Raw genomic sequence first — 17643 nt, 5'->3', positions numbered from 1 at the left:
TCATGTTGCAAAACCCATTGTAAACGTGACATTTATCACTGCAAAGCCAACTCCTGTGGAGCACTTGGCTGCAGCCAGGAGGGCAGAAGCCTTTTTCTTCTGCTTATGGCAGTGATTATCATTGGATAAGGAGCTGGCACCAGGTCCCCAATGGTTCTCCAGGAATGGTTGGGCACTCCACAACTGCTCCACAGTCTCGATGGTAAAAATGCCAGTTCAGTTCTTTGAGGGAAGAATTTGACTCGGGTCCTCACACAAACAGCTTCAAGAAAATGGGTGGTGAGGAATTTTCTGTTCCATAATGGGATGGTAGAGACCAGGATGGGGGGACCTGTCCTAGATGGGCTCTGTACTGTCTGAAATGTATTTGACTTTCAGAACCAGAGCTGTGGCTGGGGCTTTGCTGTGCTTCCAAAATACGCTTGTACTCCAAAATCTGGAAGAAGAGAGCCCTGAAAGCAAAGCACAAAGGTGACAGCAGTACAACAGGAGTCCTTTCTCCTTTCTCTGGTTTACTGAGCCATACCCTGTCGTGCACATGGCAAGAATCTGTGGGAAGAAAAGGGCCAGTGAAATAGTATTGGAGTTAGGTGTCTGCTGTTACATATTGATTTGCCAAGGCCCTGTCAGTTCATCTCTTTAATTTTAGGTGCAAAAGCATTGTTATCCCAGTGGCAAACCTGAGGTGATCATTTTGGAAGGTTTTATGCTGATGGGGTGAGCCCTTAGTGCTGCCACGCAGGGAGTTGCCATGTGTGATCTGATTAATAAAAAAAGTTGATGTGAAGAAGAAGTATTTATATTGACATCTTTGTGAGGAAATCCTTGACATCTTTAAAAGCCCACAAGTATAGTTTCCATCTGGTTTTTTGCAGAGCCTGGACTTTTCAAAGACAGTGCTGATGTGCTGCAGGGAATTAGTTGAGGTCTTTGTGATAGCAGAAGGTGAGAGTTCAGTGTGTGGTTTTGTCAGCCACAGAGCTACAGAGAACAAGTCCCCTGTTGTACAGCTTAAAGGCTCAGGTGGAGACTACTAGAAAGAGACCTGTTGTCCTGCAGCTTGGTTTTATTCAAAGTGCAGAGAATAAGAGAGCAGAAGAGATCACTGCATTTGATGCACATTCTCAGCTGCTGCTTCATCTCCCTGTGTCTGGCTGTGTAACCTCACTCTCAGGATCTTTCTGCATGAGGAAACAGCTGGGCATGGCTGAGCACAGGAGAAATGATCCCATTTCAGCAAGCTGCAGCTGGGCCCATGGGGCAATGCAAAATCTGTGTGTTAGTGAGTTGCTGTGCTGTCTGTAGGGTCTGAGCTTGCACTTGGATCCTCTCTTTCCTTACCAGTGCTTCCTTGTGCTGTGCAAGGGAATTCCTGAGCTTTACACCAGCACTTAAACCCATCTGCAGCCTCTTCTCTTTCACTCTCTGGACAGTGAGTGTTGAGTCCAGTGGGGCTTCTGCACTGTAAAGCTGGGACAGGCTGTGCTAATTTCCTGTGTGATGAGCACAGAAGAGGATTCTGAAGAAAAGGGACTTTAACCTTAGCCCACAGTTTGAGGTTATCCACAGTTCTCAATGTCCTGGTTTGGGTTTTGTTTATGTTTTATAAACGTGGAAAGTAGGCAGCTCACCTCTTTGGGGAAATGAGGCAGGGGATAAGCATTCCCCTTCCATCCTCTTGCCAGAGTTTTTCCCTTGGTGTGCCAAATACAGCAACTTCCCATCCCAGAGAGAGATGTGTTGGCAACCTCACTCTCTTTTGTTCTGGTGTCTGGATTAATATTGATGTTGTCATTGCTCTCCAGCAATCTTGTTGTATTTACTGAGCTTTCTGCAAAGAATGAGTTAAATACATATGGGTTGAATGCTTTCTGGTACAACTCATGTTCTGTCTTGACCTTCTTGGCTTCACATATTTCCCCCTTTAAAGTTACTAGCTGTATCTGAGATCTTAACATGAGTGGGTCATTTTGTGAAATTAATATTAATGAGATGGCTGCTGATTGCATTGTGTGGGTAGAAACAAATGTTTTTATAATAAATGGAATTTAATATTAATTGAGTGGTTTGGAGTTAAAGCAGGATATAAAGTGACAAGCTCATGGCACAGCAAAATGCCCTTTGCAGGAATCCAATTAGAAGAGGGAGCAGTAAATTCTATGCAAACTTGCTATGATCACACAGGGGCAATACAAGAGTGGAGCATAATTTGGAACCTGGGACGTGTCCCCTTGAATGTCTCATAATGTCCATGAATCAACATTTAGCTACTATGTGGTGCCAAGTTTGCATTTTTCTGCTTTTTCCTGACAATGCTGCATCCCATGGCTCCAGACCTCCCTCTCCAGAGGGAGACAGTATGTTTTGCAATAAAGGACACATCAATTAATGCACGGTCCTGCTACATATCTGCAGGAGAAAAATGACTAATTTGTTAGCCTGCTGAAATTACTTTGCACTGAAAATCTTCTGCTGATGTAACAAGCTTTTGCCTGATCACTTGAAGCTGTTATCTTTGCCATTTCCTCAGTGAGGATGATCAAGAGTTGTCCCCTTTCCAAATTGCAGTGTTTATTCATGATTTGGAAAAATAGAAGGTTTGCTGAGATGTGCTGTAGACAAATGGCTAAGTCCTGTCTCAAGAAACCAAGTGCAATTATCAGATACATCTTGTGTTATAAAGAGTGATGTAAAGTATTCATTGAGTTTGAATTGTTCAAAAATAATTTCTCTAAATATTATGTATTGTTTTCATCTGGCAGATGGAGTTGCAGAAGCTGCTATAGCAAGAGTTTGTTTGTGGCATTTCAGACAACCTGGGTATTGTGTGAAATTGGCTTAGCAAGCCTCTAAAAGGAGGGTGCAGAATGTAAAGTGAGGGTGTAGGAGTGATAGCCAGGGCAGTGCTTCCAGGCTGATAAAGAAGCATGTGGGAAAAAAAAAAAACACAACAAGGAGCAAGTCAATTTATCCATTCTGTCAAAATGGCTGTGATCAGCCAGGAGGCAAATGAATAAACGGATCAACAAGTATTTCACACTTGTGTGTTCTCGACAGGAAATCACAGATCTGAAACCAAATGGCTGGGACAAAACTACCAGAAATAGTGGCAAAATACTCTGCTGTTTAGTCTGCATTTTCAACGTTTTTAGCTCACAAAAGTCCTTGAATTAAAGCACTAGAATAAAGCAGGAACTTGTTACTACATTTCCCAGATATAAGCAGAGATGAAAATATTTGGGGTGGGTCTAAACAGCAGGAGCTCAGTCCCCACTGGAATCTCCCTTTGCTGCACACCTGGGATGTGTCTGGCTGGCCATGGTGATGGCTCCTGTCTTTTCTTCTCCCAAGCTCACAGTCTGATGACAGCCAAAGCACACCAAAGATCACATCAGAACATGGAAATGAAATGCATGAATACAGCAGGAGGAAAATTATGTGGATTGCTAGAGGTGCCAGATCTGAACAACTCACCTGGGAGCAGACATCTCGTATGTTCCTCCAGGACACTGTGTCTGCCAGAGCAGCCCCAGCCCTTCATGAGCTTCAAGAAAGGGAAATGCTGAGCCAAGAGCTTGTTTTTAATTACATATCTGCTTCTGAGCAAGTGCCTTGTGCATCCAGGCACATTTCTTCATACCTCAAGAAACACATTTTTCCTATGATGTGAACTGCAGTTCTTGTGAGGCTTTTTTCTCCTTTTTCCCAGTCCCACGTTTATCAACACTGAAAGGTTATCAAGCACTTAATAAAAGATAAGTTTAAGGTTTAGAAGTAGTGCAAATAAAGAGAACAGTCCATAAATAGAAAATATATTAAGCTGTATCTGGTGTTAAGGGCTCTAATAATTAACACAGGTTGAGTGAATTTCTCCTGTTTTGCTTATCTGCAATGAACTTTTGTCCTGAATCAAAATGTTCTGCTCCTGTGATTGGTAGCTCTTTCTACACAGTGATCAAGACAACAGGAGAGCAACATTTTATTTGCCTGAGTGTGTGCTTAGTGCAAAAAACTTTGTCATGAGGATAAAGCTCGTTTCTAGTTTTCTGTTTCTAATTTTCAAAATAATTTCAACTTATTTTTTTTAATGGAAAATCTCTTCTATGTCTGTTATTTTATGATTTTTTTTTAATTCTTGGCTCTTCTATGTAATTAGAAGCCTGTTAATAGATATTGTGGTAACTTTTCTGACATGCCTCATACTTGGAATCCTTTTTGGCATTATCTTGGCATTTGTTTATGTTGTTGTTGATGATGATGCTATTTATTTTGTGGAACATTCTCACAGAAAATACAGTGGTTTAAGACAGATGCTACTGAGAGAGTCCTGCTGATGTTGGGGACTTTTCATTGTGCTATGTTAATTGATGTGGGTCTGTGGTGGCTGGTGAAGGGGGCCCAGTGGGGATGTTCACACCACACTGGCTGCCTGATTTAACCAGAAACCCCTTCAGCAGATGCTGCTGTGCAGCACAGCCCTGTTAGTGCAGAGCTGTGCCCAAGCCCAGCACACAAGGAGTGCTGGAGCAGTGGAAGCTCTCAGCACCTGCTTGGCTCCCTGGCATCAGGGAGAGGTCCCTGGGTCTCCCTGGGTGTCTCTCCAGGGTGAGGTAGGGATGAATTCCTCATACTGCAGCACAATACACAGCACGCTAACTCCCAGTGGCCTGGTTCAGTGCTTGGCAGTGCATTGCCCCATATTTGTGTTTCCTTGTCACATTTGTTAACCTTTGAATGCAAGAAACTCATTAAAGCAATTCCTCAGATGCACACTCCAGGCTTCCCCAGAGCTCTCCACTCAGGCCCTGATTAGCATCAGCGACTGCAAGAAGCAAATCTCAGAATGGGTTGATTGATAGTGAGATTAATGATCCCCAAGATTTCTGTCCAGGTTTATTATTGGGAGGCTTACAAATCTTTGCTTTCAGCGAGATGGGTGGGGAGGAAGGACCAGCTGGCTGCCACCCAGTCTGTCTGTATTAGTGTGATGAGGTGATGGACGTAGCCCTGTTTGAGCACCAGCACTAGGCAGTGTATTTTCAGTGTTCCTATTATCTACCAGGTACTAAATGATTTGCTCCTCTGTTCTTGGTGCCAGCTGCTCTTTTCTTTTCCTTTGTGCTGTGCTTCCAAAGGTGTAATGCCATTCTTAATTGTGTTTTAAACAGAGAGACCATGAAATTTTTTAAGTAGCTATTTCTTGTTCAAGTGGCCAGTGAAAAAAGCCCACTCTCCAAATACTCAGTGATTGAGAGAGAAAGGAAATAATCACTCTTTTAATATTTATCTTGGCCCCAGTTAAGCTAAACATGAATTATGTCCAGCAGTGTTGGGAATTTTTCCTAGTTCTCCCATGCAGTTTTAGTCCAGGTGCACATGGACACATGTGTTGAGAAAGATGAAGCTTCCCACTGAGCATTTCATTACATTTAACAAACTGGCATTTCTGCCTGAAGATGGGCAGGGACATCAAAACTGAGGAACAAGCTGTGCTTAAATTTTTACAAGACTTTTGTGTTAGATTCCAGGCTGAGCCTTGGGATACCTAACATATCTGTCAGTTGAATGTCCTGATGTCCCATTTGGAGGAAGAAAAGAATATTTTTTGTAAAGGAAATAGCAGAGCTCTTCTGTTTTGAGAGTAATTAGGTGGGAGCAATTAGGGACATTTATGTGAATATTTCAAAGAGAGACTGCTGTCTCTCTATTTCTGTTGTAGTCCCCTAGGTTGGATCATCTCTGTCTTGGTTCTCTTATAACACTGTGTCCAATCCAGAGGAATTACACTTTGCATTTAAAATTACTTGCATTTTAATGTCCCAGTGTGTGACCCTGTTTTTATTAATTCTTTTCCTAAGATTCATCTTCCCAAAGGGAATTCATGCCCTGAAATGATAATATCAAGTATACCAAATTTTGAGATCTTGGAGGTGCTACTAAAAGCACCTCTCTGTAAGAGGCAATCTTCATTGATTGCTGTGGCTCTTGTGATTATGGAACAGCTCTTCACTTGCTTAAATACAGCTTTCTTTTATCAGAAAGTTTTAAGGCTCCTTTTTAATATTACATGATGTTTTAGGCATTGGAAGCACGCATTTTATAGGAAGTGCCTGAGGTATTATTTGATTGGAAAAGGCATGTCTTTGTTTCCCTCTGTAATTTTCTAGCCTTTGTTATGAATGTTGCATTACATAAATACTTGGCTCAGGGAGAAGAAAATTAATATGGTCAGGCTTTCCTTTGGTTTTTAAAGCTGTGCCCAATGTTAAACCATTTTAAGATACCACCTAGAGGTATGTCTACCCGATTTTTGCCTGAAGACATGGAAGTTCTCAGTGGTAATACAGATAACCAAGGAGCTTGTTCTCTTGCAGTAGAAAATACTGATGAGTAAACCCATTCAGTCATCTGTAAAATTGCTGAGTGCATCCAAGGCAGATGTTGTGGGTATTGATTAAAGCAGGAGTGGAAGGTTTGGTACCTCTGGCCCTGTCAGAGGTCACCAGGAGAGTAATTAGCTACCAAGTGTCACAGGGCCAAGTGTCATCACAAATAAGGTTTCACCATTGCCTTTGCTGTTCTCCAGGGACACCAGGGTGATGGGACAAGGAAGCGTGGAAAACGTTTGTGCTGAGTTAAACTAAGACTTAACGGATGATTTGCAATTAAAGAGCTCTCTGAGTGCATTTCTGCACTGGCCACCTGGGTGCTCTCTGGTTGTGCAGCTGATGAAGGGGGAGGACATGCAGGCAGCCCATCTGTGGGGGTGTTGTCATTTCTTAACTGTTTAATTATTTGAATGCCCTTCTGAAAATAATGATGTCTCACATAATACCCGAGTTCAGTACTGTATGTTATATAAATGAGTGTCTGGGCCCTGGTGCAGGGTAGGATCTCAGAGGATTGGGAGAAGAGGATTTTTAATTTTGTGGAGAGCTGTGTAGTCAGCTGGCAAATTTAGGCCATAAATATTAAATTAGCTGTCCTTTTGTGTCAGAAATCCCTAGTCTTGTTTGCAGATCAATTTTTCAACTGGACAATTTTACCAGTGGTGCATTCTTCAGCACAAATGCTGTCTCAAATTTTTGTCCACCTTCTTTTTTTTTTTCTCTTTCCATCTGCTGTTCCCTAGCCTTTTTCCTGTGTTTATTTCCCTACAATATTACAAAATATTGTGGCTGGACAGGTGATTAGCATTTGGAGACTTTTGTGGATCTGTGTGAATCAACTCCCTAATGTGAAAAAGCACTTCTCCTTGCCCAGAGGAAGTCTCCTGAAAGGCACAGTCTACTTTGCACTGTTCTGTCTAGGATAACATGCCAAGGGCATGTATGCCATGCACTTCTGAAACTACCCATTACCATCCAGACCTCTCCAGGTGCCATATCTGGGTGATGCTTAACACTGCTCAGGAATATTTCAGGCAGAAACTGCTTTGTGGGGAGAAGGCAAATGGTCTTCAGGAGGGATCTGCTGGAAAATCAGCATTACTGTAGGGAAATTTTCCTTCTTTATCAGCTTTCCTTTATTCTCCTGGTTTTTATGCATCCTCCAGCAGCTCCAGTTTGGTCAGCATTCAGTGCCTTACTGCTCCAGCATGGCACAGGTTCTTTTATAACTTGGCTTTTGAATTCTGGTCATTAAGTATTAAGACCTGTGAAGGAAAATAACTGTAGAAAATTAGGGTAATATAAGCCATTTTCTGGCCAAAAATAATAAATGCAGATGTCTCTCTGATACAATGAATGTAATATCACTGCTCCATGCTGGTCACTTATTCATATTCATAAGATCAGCTTTTTTCGTGTGGTTTTCTTTCCTCTTTTTTTTCTTAACGCTTGAGTCAGTTTTATTGCTCATAAAAATCAGTGAGTGATGACCCCAGCTAGAGCAGTGCAGACTGCAGACAGCTGTTGTCCAGGCTCCCATCCACTGCTCTGCTGGTGACATGGTCATGATTTGCAGCACTTCTGTTGTTCTGAAGTCTGTGCTCTTTTCTGAGGAGTCATTGCCAATTCTGACAGTGACAAATGCTTGCCAAGGAATAGTGAAGCTAGTTTAAAGTGCAGAGCCATGTGTTACTAGTACACTTGACTGCATACATACTCTGGTTTTGGTGCCAGCAGAAACCAATCTTAATTGTGTCTCCTGAAAAACATGCAAAACAGTTCAATGGGAATCTGAAGCAGCTTTTCTTCTATTGAAAGTGGGAATGAATGTACAGAGGTAGTGAAAGGGGGTCGTTTCCTGTCTTTACATCCTTGTTTAGGAGTTAGTTGCAGACACCCCCGTGATGGAGGAGCATGGGGAATGAATGCCTGTATCCAGGTTGCATTTGGTAAAGACTAAGCCATGTCCTGTGCAGCCTGGTTTAGAGGTCCCTTACAGATCCTGGTCTGACTCTATTCCATCTTTCCTGTTCTTCCCACCAGCTAGAAACTCTGTGTAAAGGTAGGATGGCTGCAGGACTATTGGCCTCTTTGTCAACAAATACAGATTCTGCAGAGGTTCTGTCTGAGAGGCTGTTTCTGCATGAAGGGTGCCTAAAGGACAAGATTTGCCCTGCTCTGACAGCAGTGAATGGGCCTGCAGGACCCTCTCAAGCATCTGCCCCCAGATTGGTCATGCTTTAGCAGGTAATGACCCAGGAAGAGAGCCTAGAGCTTCTAGATGCTAGTATACAAAAATAAATTAATGTAAATCTGGCAGGCTTTGGAGAGGGAATGCACACTGCTCCAGCCAGCATCAACACCTGGGAGGACAAGTGAAAAAGGAGCAATGAATGCACTGGTAGCTTCAGCATGAGGCAGGGCATGGCTCTCAGGTGTCCCCAGAATGTGAAACATTCCCCTTTGGATTTCCTGTCCTGAGCCACTGCCCTGGTGGCTCCAGCAACCACTACAGAGGTGATTGCTTGTTCCTCACCATAATCCTGGCTCCTCCTCTCCCTGCCCTGGCTGCTCCAGAGCTTGCAGCTCGGGGGATGCTGCCTGTGCTAGCCCCAGCATGGAGGAGTAAAGGCCAGGCAGTGCCCTTGGAGCAATTCCCAGCACTCCCATTGTCTGTGCCTGAGCTGTGTCTGCATTAACTCTGAGGCACCACCTTCTACACAAAAATGAAATGCATCCATACTTTCAGGCCATTATGTGAGCTAGTTCTCCCTCTTAGAGAGGGAGTATACTCCCTTATAGAGGAGTATAAGGGAGAAGCTGCTTGAGCTTTAGTAACCAATAACCAAGGAAACCTGTTTGGAGTGTCAAAATCTCACAAGGCATTTCTTCTTATAGAGAAGTTAATCTGGTATTTTGCTCAGCAGAGATGCAACAAGCATTTAACCCAGCTAATCAGGACCATCTTTTGGCATATTTTTATGCTTTCATCATAGTAGTAAGGTGCTGCTGCTCTGGACTTTGCATCCTGTTAATTTGCTTTAGTAACTCACAGCCAGTATCTCTGCAAAAAGATTCTGGGCAGGGGGTTGTTCTCCCTCACATTGTCTTTGCATTCCAGACCCTGCCTCTGCTGCTTCTCTGGGGAGATGCTAATCTTGCAGTGTTTTACTTCTGCATTTGGGTCCATATGTGACAACTGTGTGTCTGATCACCACAATCTCACACGGTTATTGTACCCCAGGGAAAGAGAGCCACAAAAACATATGGGGCTAGAGAAATTGGTGTGCTTCACTGCTCACGGGCATGTTTCAGAGACAACAGACTCTTTGGTATTTCACAGAAAAGATATGGCTCTCCAAAATCTTTTAGACGTGAGTCAAGGTTGGGATTTGTTTTTCTCAACCGGTGCTGCAGAAATGCAATAATTATTCTAAAATTAATGTTTCAGTTATTAAGATTTTAATAATCATTTTTGCCATGACAAATCCCAGTTGTGCATTCACTATAGACTGCTTCTATTAGGAAAAAGGGCCCGTTATTATTTTCTGCTGATAGTGTTGGTTTCTGGGGGAAATGGGCACAGATATGCAAACACCTGCCCATGTATACACACTGGGGTTAAAAGTTACAGACTTGTTCTTTTGTGAAAGTAGGTGTAGATTTGCACTTTGTCTAGCCCTGCATCCACTCCCCTCTCTCCTCTCTCCAGTGGCTCGAAAGAAGCAATTTCCTGCTCTCATCCTTTTCCTTTATCCAGCCCTCCCCATATACACACTCAGATTTACTGCAGCCTCTTGTAGCCTTAGCAACTGCTGCCACTTAAGGTTTGTATCTGGAGGAAAAGGTAATGGGGGGGGGAGAAATGCCAAGGGAAAGAAAGGAGCATCCTAAACTGGAGGAGGAGGCAAATACTGAATTGTCTGAAATGCCTCTCAGTAGCCTGGTTGGCAGCTATCAGTGTTTATTACTATAAACCAGACGTGAGTTTCCAAAAGGCTCCACTTGGGGCCAGGTGTTGTCTTACTCAAGAAGAATGGACATTATCCAAACTGGAGTCATCTGCCTGGCACCCCGAGATGTGTTCCCACCTGGAGCTGCAGAGGAAAGATGCCAGAATGGGAAATAGACCCAGTAAGCAGAACTTGCTGGAAAATTCATTCAGTGAATTTGTTAAACCCATAAAAGAACTTTTAAAGATCTGAAACACAGAAGGGGTCACCAGGACAGGGATGCAATGGCCTGTGTGCAGTAAGCTCAGCTGTAGAGGTTAAACTTAAAATATTTACAGCTATTATGAACAAGTGGAGGGAAAAAAATGTTTGAGAAACAAGTCTTCATGTAACATGCCAGTAACCAGTATTGTAAAGTAATGAAAGTGCTGCATTGCATATATACATTAGAGAAGAGTTTGATGTTTGTGACTTGAGAAAACCTTTAGTCAAAGTCTAAGGTCTTTGCAAAAGAGCTGCAGAAAGTCTTCCAGGACTAAAATGTAGAATTTTTAATTGCATTAATGATTGTAGCAAACTTTACTATGTGAAATATTAATTCAATACATTGTTAATCCAACATTGTGCTCAGCAGAGTTGTGCTGGGCTAGGTATTCAGCTATTGCCATCATGGGCCTTAAAATATTGCACAGTGTGATTATCTGACACATTTACATGTTTTGAGGCTATTAAGAAAAAGCCATCTTATGACTGTGTATAAAAACCTTAATGCCAGCCTTTCAGAGCCTCTGAGAGTATAAAGTAACAAATTTAAAAAAAAAATTGCTTTTCTTCGATATCATCAGCTTAAAAAAATCCTGTAAATCCCTGCATAAAGGTCTGTCTTTTTATCAAACACCTTTTTAAGGCCTTCATTACCAGGAGAAGCCATTCAAGGATTTCTGTAGTATTGACTCAAGGGAAAGAGCCCCAAATACATCAAAATCAGGAACATTTTGCCTGTTTCATATTCATAGTTTCTTCTTTATGTGTGACTGATTTATTCTGCTGCGTGCCCCCAGGGTGTTCATTGTCCAAAATAAAGGCTGCCAAAAAAAAATGAGAACAGGGAGCAAGTGGTGAGGCGGGGGGAGTTCAACCCATGGTTTTAAATGCTGTGAGACTACTGCACATCCTGCATCCTCGTGTGTAAATTCACCTTATGCTGTTTCTTAACAAAAGTATAGTCACTAAATATATAACTTCTGCAGAATGCAAGCCATCATGCCTGAAAATAGAAAGCTGCTCCCAGACAGTGACTGCATGCTGTGAAATCCACGCTCTCCTGCTTCTGTATTGTCTTAAGTTGTACTTGTGCTGCCATAGCTTGTGCTTGCATTACAAAGCACTGTGCCTGTGCACTAGGAAGTACAGATGGAAGGAAAGCAAACACCTGTGATAATTTTATATCCTGGTTTCACCTAAGAGAGTGGTTTGGTTTTCAGTGACTTCTTTTCTCCCTGGCATGTATGGATGTTGGAAACAAAGGCACCACAAATGACTTTGCTCTGACGATGGGCTCTGCATGGAGAGCACAAAGCCTGAGTTGCAGAGCAGCAAACTGCAGGAACTGCAAGGGAGCAGCCTGGAAGCCACATGTGCAAATATGATTGAGCAAGGGAACCTGCAACTTGCCAAAGGCACAGTTCACCAGGCCCCCACAAACTTTGCCCAGGTGTTGAGGAGCAGTTGAAGGGTGACAATGAGGGGGATCTTTCTGCACTGGGGAGCTTTTGTTTAGCGCCTCGACAGATGAGAGCAGACCCTTCTCCTGCCACAATAGCTGCTCACACCAAGCAAGGCTCATTAAATATTCAGTTCCAGCCTCAAGCAGCTCATTAAGTCAGCAATGAGCAGTGACGCTGGCATTGGAAAACCCTGCCTCAGTTAACATCACCATGCAGAGTCTCCCTGGATCTCTTGATGTTATTCTACTCAGTACCTTTTCTGTGATGACCAGCTTGTGCTCTCTGCTTTGCATTAAATACAGGTAAAAAAAAGAGTCAGGTGGATTTAAGTTCTGCTCTTCATTGTAGGCCTTTTTAGAGAGGAGTCCTGGGGCCCAAGGGAAGTGTCTATTGGATTTTTGTGTACCAGCATATGTAATACAAGTTTGCAGGAGGAGGATGGGATGAAGGTTATATGACATTAGTGTTAAAAAGCAAACAAACAAAAAACCTTAATGTTTGAAGGATAACTTTCATAGCAGAACATCATGATATGAAGCAGTTACAGATGCTGTGGTGGTTGTTACACAGCAGAAACTTTTACATTAAGTGTATTTTCCCTGGAAATTGAGTGTTCTAGGTGGATTTCGGCTTGAATTGTATGCTGAATGTGTTTCTTGTGTGCAGAATTACTCTCTGAATTATGTATATGAAACCTGTTTTGCAGCCACTAACTTTTATTATTATAATTTCATATTCTATGGTACTTAGCAATAATGTATAGAGGCATTTATGATGGGTGGATGTCAGATGTCAGTGAATTAGAGCACATCAGAATCTGGAATAAGAATTGTAATTGTAGAAAACAAACATATGTTTTCGTGTATCAGTGTTTTAAAGTTATCTGAAAGTATGGAACAGAAATGGAGAAACAGAACATGTGCAAAAGTTTTTTAGTGAGCAATTTTTCACGCCCTGAATCTATTTTTTTTCTTTTTTCTTTAACAGAAAGTGTTTTCAGACTGCTCATTTCTATGTGGAGGACAGCAGTTCCCCCCGTGTGGTCCCCAATGAAAGTATTCCCATTATACCTATTCCAGGTAAGAATGCCTTAATCTCCTGTGTTTGTGCTACTTGGAGTCTGGATTAATTACATAAAGAAGGGAAGGTTGTGCTTGTGATAAATCATGGGGTTTTGGTAGAAATTTGTTCTATCGGTGCTGCTTCATTTAATTTAATGTGCTTTGTAATGGGGCTCCGAGTGCCAATGCTGTATTTTTCCGTAGACACCTCTCCCACTTAGTTTTAATAGAAATTTCAGAATAACCTTTGCAAAATGTCAAAAACATGAGTAACAAGTCTTGAAAACACTGAGGCATTGCATCCAGGGTGAAGCCAGCTGCTCCAGCAGGGCAGGTTGCAGAGCAGGGATATTCAGTTCCACTGCTCTCTCGAGACTGGGGGCCTTGCCCCCACTTTCACCGTGTGTGGAGGTGGAATCTGGGGCTCTCAGAAAGGACAGTGAGACACAGGGATAAGCAAACAATCTCAAAGTCCAAAGCCATCTGTTAATTTGGTATTAATAAAGTTTCCAAAGGTCAAATTCTCCTCTCAGCTATACTGAGAGTGATGCTGGAAGCAGTGTATAGTGCTATTCTCTCTTCATGAGGCATTTCCCTGGGGAATTATTAAGTGCAGGATGCAGCTGCCATGAAGCTGTGATGACAGAGAGCAGCTTGGTGTTACCGTGGCCTTTGCAGCCGCTGCCTTGTTTGATGATGGTCAGGCTCACAGGCAGAATTAAGGTACCAAAATGTTATATTGACCTCAGTCTGTCAAAGGCTTGTACTTGTTTCTTGGAGGTGTTTTAAGTTTCCTTGTCATATTCTGTATCTGCATCATCGATCTGGGTTTCAATCTGCAGCTAATTAGGTTCATTTTACAAAAAAACATTCAGAGCCTTTTCTGAGACACTGAAGAAACTTGCCTCCTAGCAGAGTGAAAGAGTCCAGTTATATTTTCCTTTATTTTATTCAGTAGACATGTGTGACTTATTTCTAGAAAGAGTCTTTCAAAGTACCCATGGGAACTAGTGGAAAAGGTCAGCTATTACATTCCTGCAGAAAGTGTTAGGCAGTTTGCCTTGCAGTCTGATGCTGTACCACTGAAAATAAAGAAAACCTGCTATTGTCCCCTCTCCTTTCTGTTGGAAACTAAAATGCATGTCCTGGCCACCTCACATCCTTAGCGAGAAGTCATCCTTCTCCTTTAGGGTAAAGGAGATAACAGGTTTTAATCTTAGATCACCAGTGATTATTTTTCACATAAATACTTAAATAGCTGGAGAACCCCATTCTTCCTCTTGAAACCAAGAGGAGCAAATGCCTGTTGGGGTGCTTGTGGCAGTCAGTTCAATGGTCCCACCATGCCTGCTCTCCTGTGGTACCTCCCTGGAGCTTGTGGGGAAGGGCAGGCTGGGCTAAGCTGGACTCTGGCACAGCATAAACCCAGGGGATTATGTCTACAAGGCACTGGAAGGAGAAGAATTCTCCCTTCAGACAAAAACCTCTTTGGCCAATGTGTAATATTTTTACTGTATAATTGAGACAATTTTTTTCTTAGATATAAGAGACCAGTAGAAAGCTCCATCTTCTCATGCTGCAGTGTGTGTTGTTGAGACAGTGGTGGTTCTTCCCTGTTGCACAGAGATGTTTTGGTGGTCAGTCCATTAAGACTGGAGTGCATTCATATGAATTGTAGTGTAGGCTGAGGAAATTCCATTAAAACCAGGCAGGCAGCAGGTACTGTCAGGGCAGCATGTGCACCAGTGCTTCTCCAGCAGCCCTTCTGGCACATAGCAGAAAGTGACTGGGAACAGAATAAAATCTTTTGGGGACATTTCCCATGGCTAGAGTAAGCCAGGCTATGGGACCACAGCAGCTTTGTGAGGTACATGATGCTACTGTCACTGCAGTGCTCCCTGTGGTGTGCTCAGCCTCAGAAATGCTCACCCCTGATAAGGGGCACTGCAGATTAAGCATCCCGTGAGCAAATGCTGCAGGACACCTTGAGCAGCTTTGCAGTTAAAAATCTGCAAGGATTGCTGATGATCCTTAAGGGACATCAAGAACTGGGCCTTAGAAAGAGGCTTAGTCTAGTTGGTCACAAGAGTGAATCCAACCCTTGAATTCCCAATCTAATGACAACATTTTTGTGGATATAATGGGTGTAGAGAAACACCTGCATACAGACATCCAAATGAAGAGACCTTAATCTGAAGTTGAATGATGCCCAGAAAACCTTAAAAAAGAATGAACTGGTGAATTTGAACATCCTGACACTGACATTAAAGCTATTTAGGCCACCAAAAGCCAAATTCCCTCTGTAAGTGCCTCCCTCTGTGTGTATTATTACCTGTACAGGGATAATAGGTAATACATGGATACTTTCAGCCATGAGGCTCTAGTTAGTAGAGAAAAATTCCAGCTCTGTTGGCTTTTTCCAAATATGGCAGATACTGCCTTGAAAGATCTGGAAGCTCTCGGAGGCATTTGCCTTGTTTGGAGCTGTAGAAGTGGGCTGGTTTCCCCCATATACCTGTTGCTACATGACAGTCTTCCCTGACGTCAGCTGCTGCTCCCACATAGACAGCCCACTGAAATGCCTTAAGAACATGAAATGACAAAATTCTCCTTTAAACTGATGGCAACTGATGAAATGATAAGCCTCTGAACTTTTCCTCTGGAAGCTGCCGCAGGGTGTGAGAAAGTCTTACTTGCCATGTTGATATTAGAAGCAAAATGTAAGTGGCATTTTCACAGAAAGAAGCTTTTTAAAGTAACCTTGTTAGATTGTGAAACCCCATCTTTACAGGAGGAATTTGCCTAGGTCCCTGTGGGACTGTGCCTCTACCTCCTACAGTTCAGTGGACCAAGTTCCACCCCTGGTGAAGAGCAAGCAGCCACACTGCTGGCAATTTAGAGCAGCAGAGGGGCTGAAGGTGCCCAGCAGGTTTGCCAAGACCCATCTCAGCACACAGTGAGCTTCTGGGCAGAGGGAACTGAGGGGCTCTGGGTTCACTGGTCCTGGCCCAGGTGTGCCTGGGGGGCAGGCACAGCGAGGTCCTGACACAGCTCAAGGTTTCAGAAGGGCACTGGTGTTTCTGTGTGCCACTGCTCTGCTCCATGGCGTTGGCACAATCAGAGGTAGTGTTTGTGTTGAGTTCTGCACCATGTCCTGCTCTTGGTTATGCAAACCCTCTGTTTTCTCAGATCTATGACCTCTAAATCAGACTGCCACCTACCTGCTCTAGGCACACAGTGTGACTTTTCAGGTGTGACATCTAAAAAATCTTCTTGCAGAGGAATCATTTTATCCATTTTTTATTTCACTTCCCTTGGCTACATACTTAATTATTGTGCAGGAAGTCACATCACCCATTGGTGTGTGCCTATCTGCAAATTCTCCCTGAGATCCAAATCATTATCCTTATTCATAATTATCTGCACTGCTTGATCTGGAGAAACACAGGACAAAGGAGTTGTCATTATCTGAGTCACCCACTGGATATTACATCTGAGGTATGAATCTCAACTCACATAAGCCTTGCACCTAATAGTTATGCATCTGTAATCAATGGCAGATTTCTGAAAACTCCCCTGCCATTCTGCCTAACAAAATTAATTCTCTGTATCTTCTCCCTTTGTCTCCATGCTCAGGTAATTTTAGCATACACATCATCTTTGCCTGGATCTCTTCTCTAAAACATTTGCTCTTGCAGGATCTCATTCAGCAAAGCTGCTCCTGCTTCTGTTTGTTTGCTCTTCCTATTGCTGGGTCACTATCTGACTGACTTTCTGGATCTTTCTGGACTTGATCCTTTCCAGCAGAGTCAGGAAAGTAACAACAACAGCAGCATCACAGCTGCAGACCTGTGTGTTTTGCAACCATGAAGCCAAAATGCATCCACATCTCTTGGCAGTTCTCCTTTCTTCTCCTAGCAAGACCTACTCCCCAACAGCACTGCAGAAGTGCAGCTCTGTGCCACTTAGATTATATCAAACAGTGACATGAATAAAAATTCCACTTCTAACCTCCTCCTCTCCTTTGTGTCAGAGTTTTCCTGCTCTTGGGTGGAGCATTGTTCTGGATCTTGCTGTGACTTTACTGCTCCCTTGCCCAGCCCATGGGCACAATGGATGCTGTGGCACTGATGTCTGTGGGACTTGAGGTGAGGTCAGTACAGAGCTACTTGAGGCTGGACCTGATAGGAAAGCTCAAAACTCTGGGTAGTTTTGACCACAGTCCAGAGAGCACAGATCATAAAGAACAAAACAGCTGGCCAATGCAGCTGATTCATTTACCATATTTTCCAGAAGTATTTCACATCTTATATTTTCAGTATAAGTAAAATTTCTCAGAGGTGATGCCAGTCATTTCAGCTGTGTCTAGACTACAAGACTTAAGAAACATTTCCCAGTTGTCAGATCATGGTATGTTCACTTTTAGGTTTAAATGACAGTAAAATAATTTTTTAACTTGTCATGGAGTTTATTAATAATGTATTTTTAAAAACTACAAAATCTGATGGAGAAA

General features: G+C 42.8%; 1 protein-coding gene across 1 annotated transcript in view; it reads left to right on the top strand.

Moving 5' to 3' along the window:
* Positions 1 to 17643, top strand: part of PTPRG (protein tyrosine phosphatase receptor type G) — a 394955-nt gene that overhangs the window by 338958 nt on the left and 38354 nt on the right. The window contains exon 14 of the mRNA XM_071439469.1: positions 13057 to 13148. Coding sequence (XP_071295570.1) covers positions 13057 to 13148 — 92 coding nt within the window. The remainder of the gene's footprint in view (positions 1 to 13056; positions 13149 to 17643) is intronic.

Source organism: Agelaius tricolor, unplaced genomic scaffold, assembly GCF_023055355.1.
Source record: "Agelaius tricolor isolate 1412-34295 unplaced genomic scaffold, bAgeTri1.0.p SCAF_14, whole genome shotgun sequence".
NCBI classification, from domain to species: domain Eukaryota; kingdom Metazoa; phylum Chordata; class Aves; order Passeriformes; family Icteridae; genus Agelaius; species Agelaius tricolor.
The sequence above is the reverse complement of the archived record's forward strand: the minus strand, read 5'-3'. Positions and strand labels throughout refer to the sequence as shown.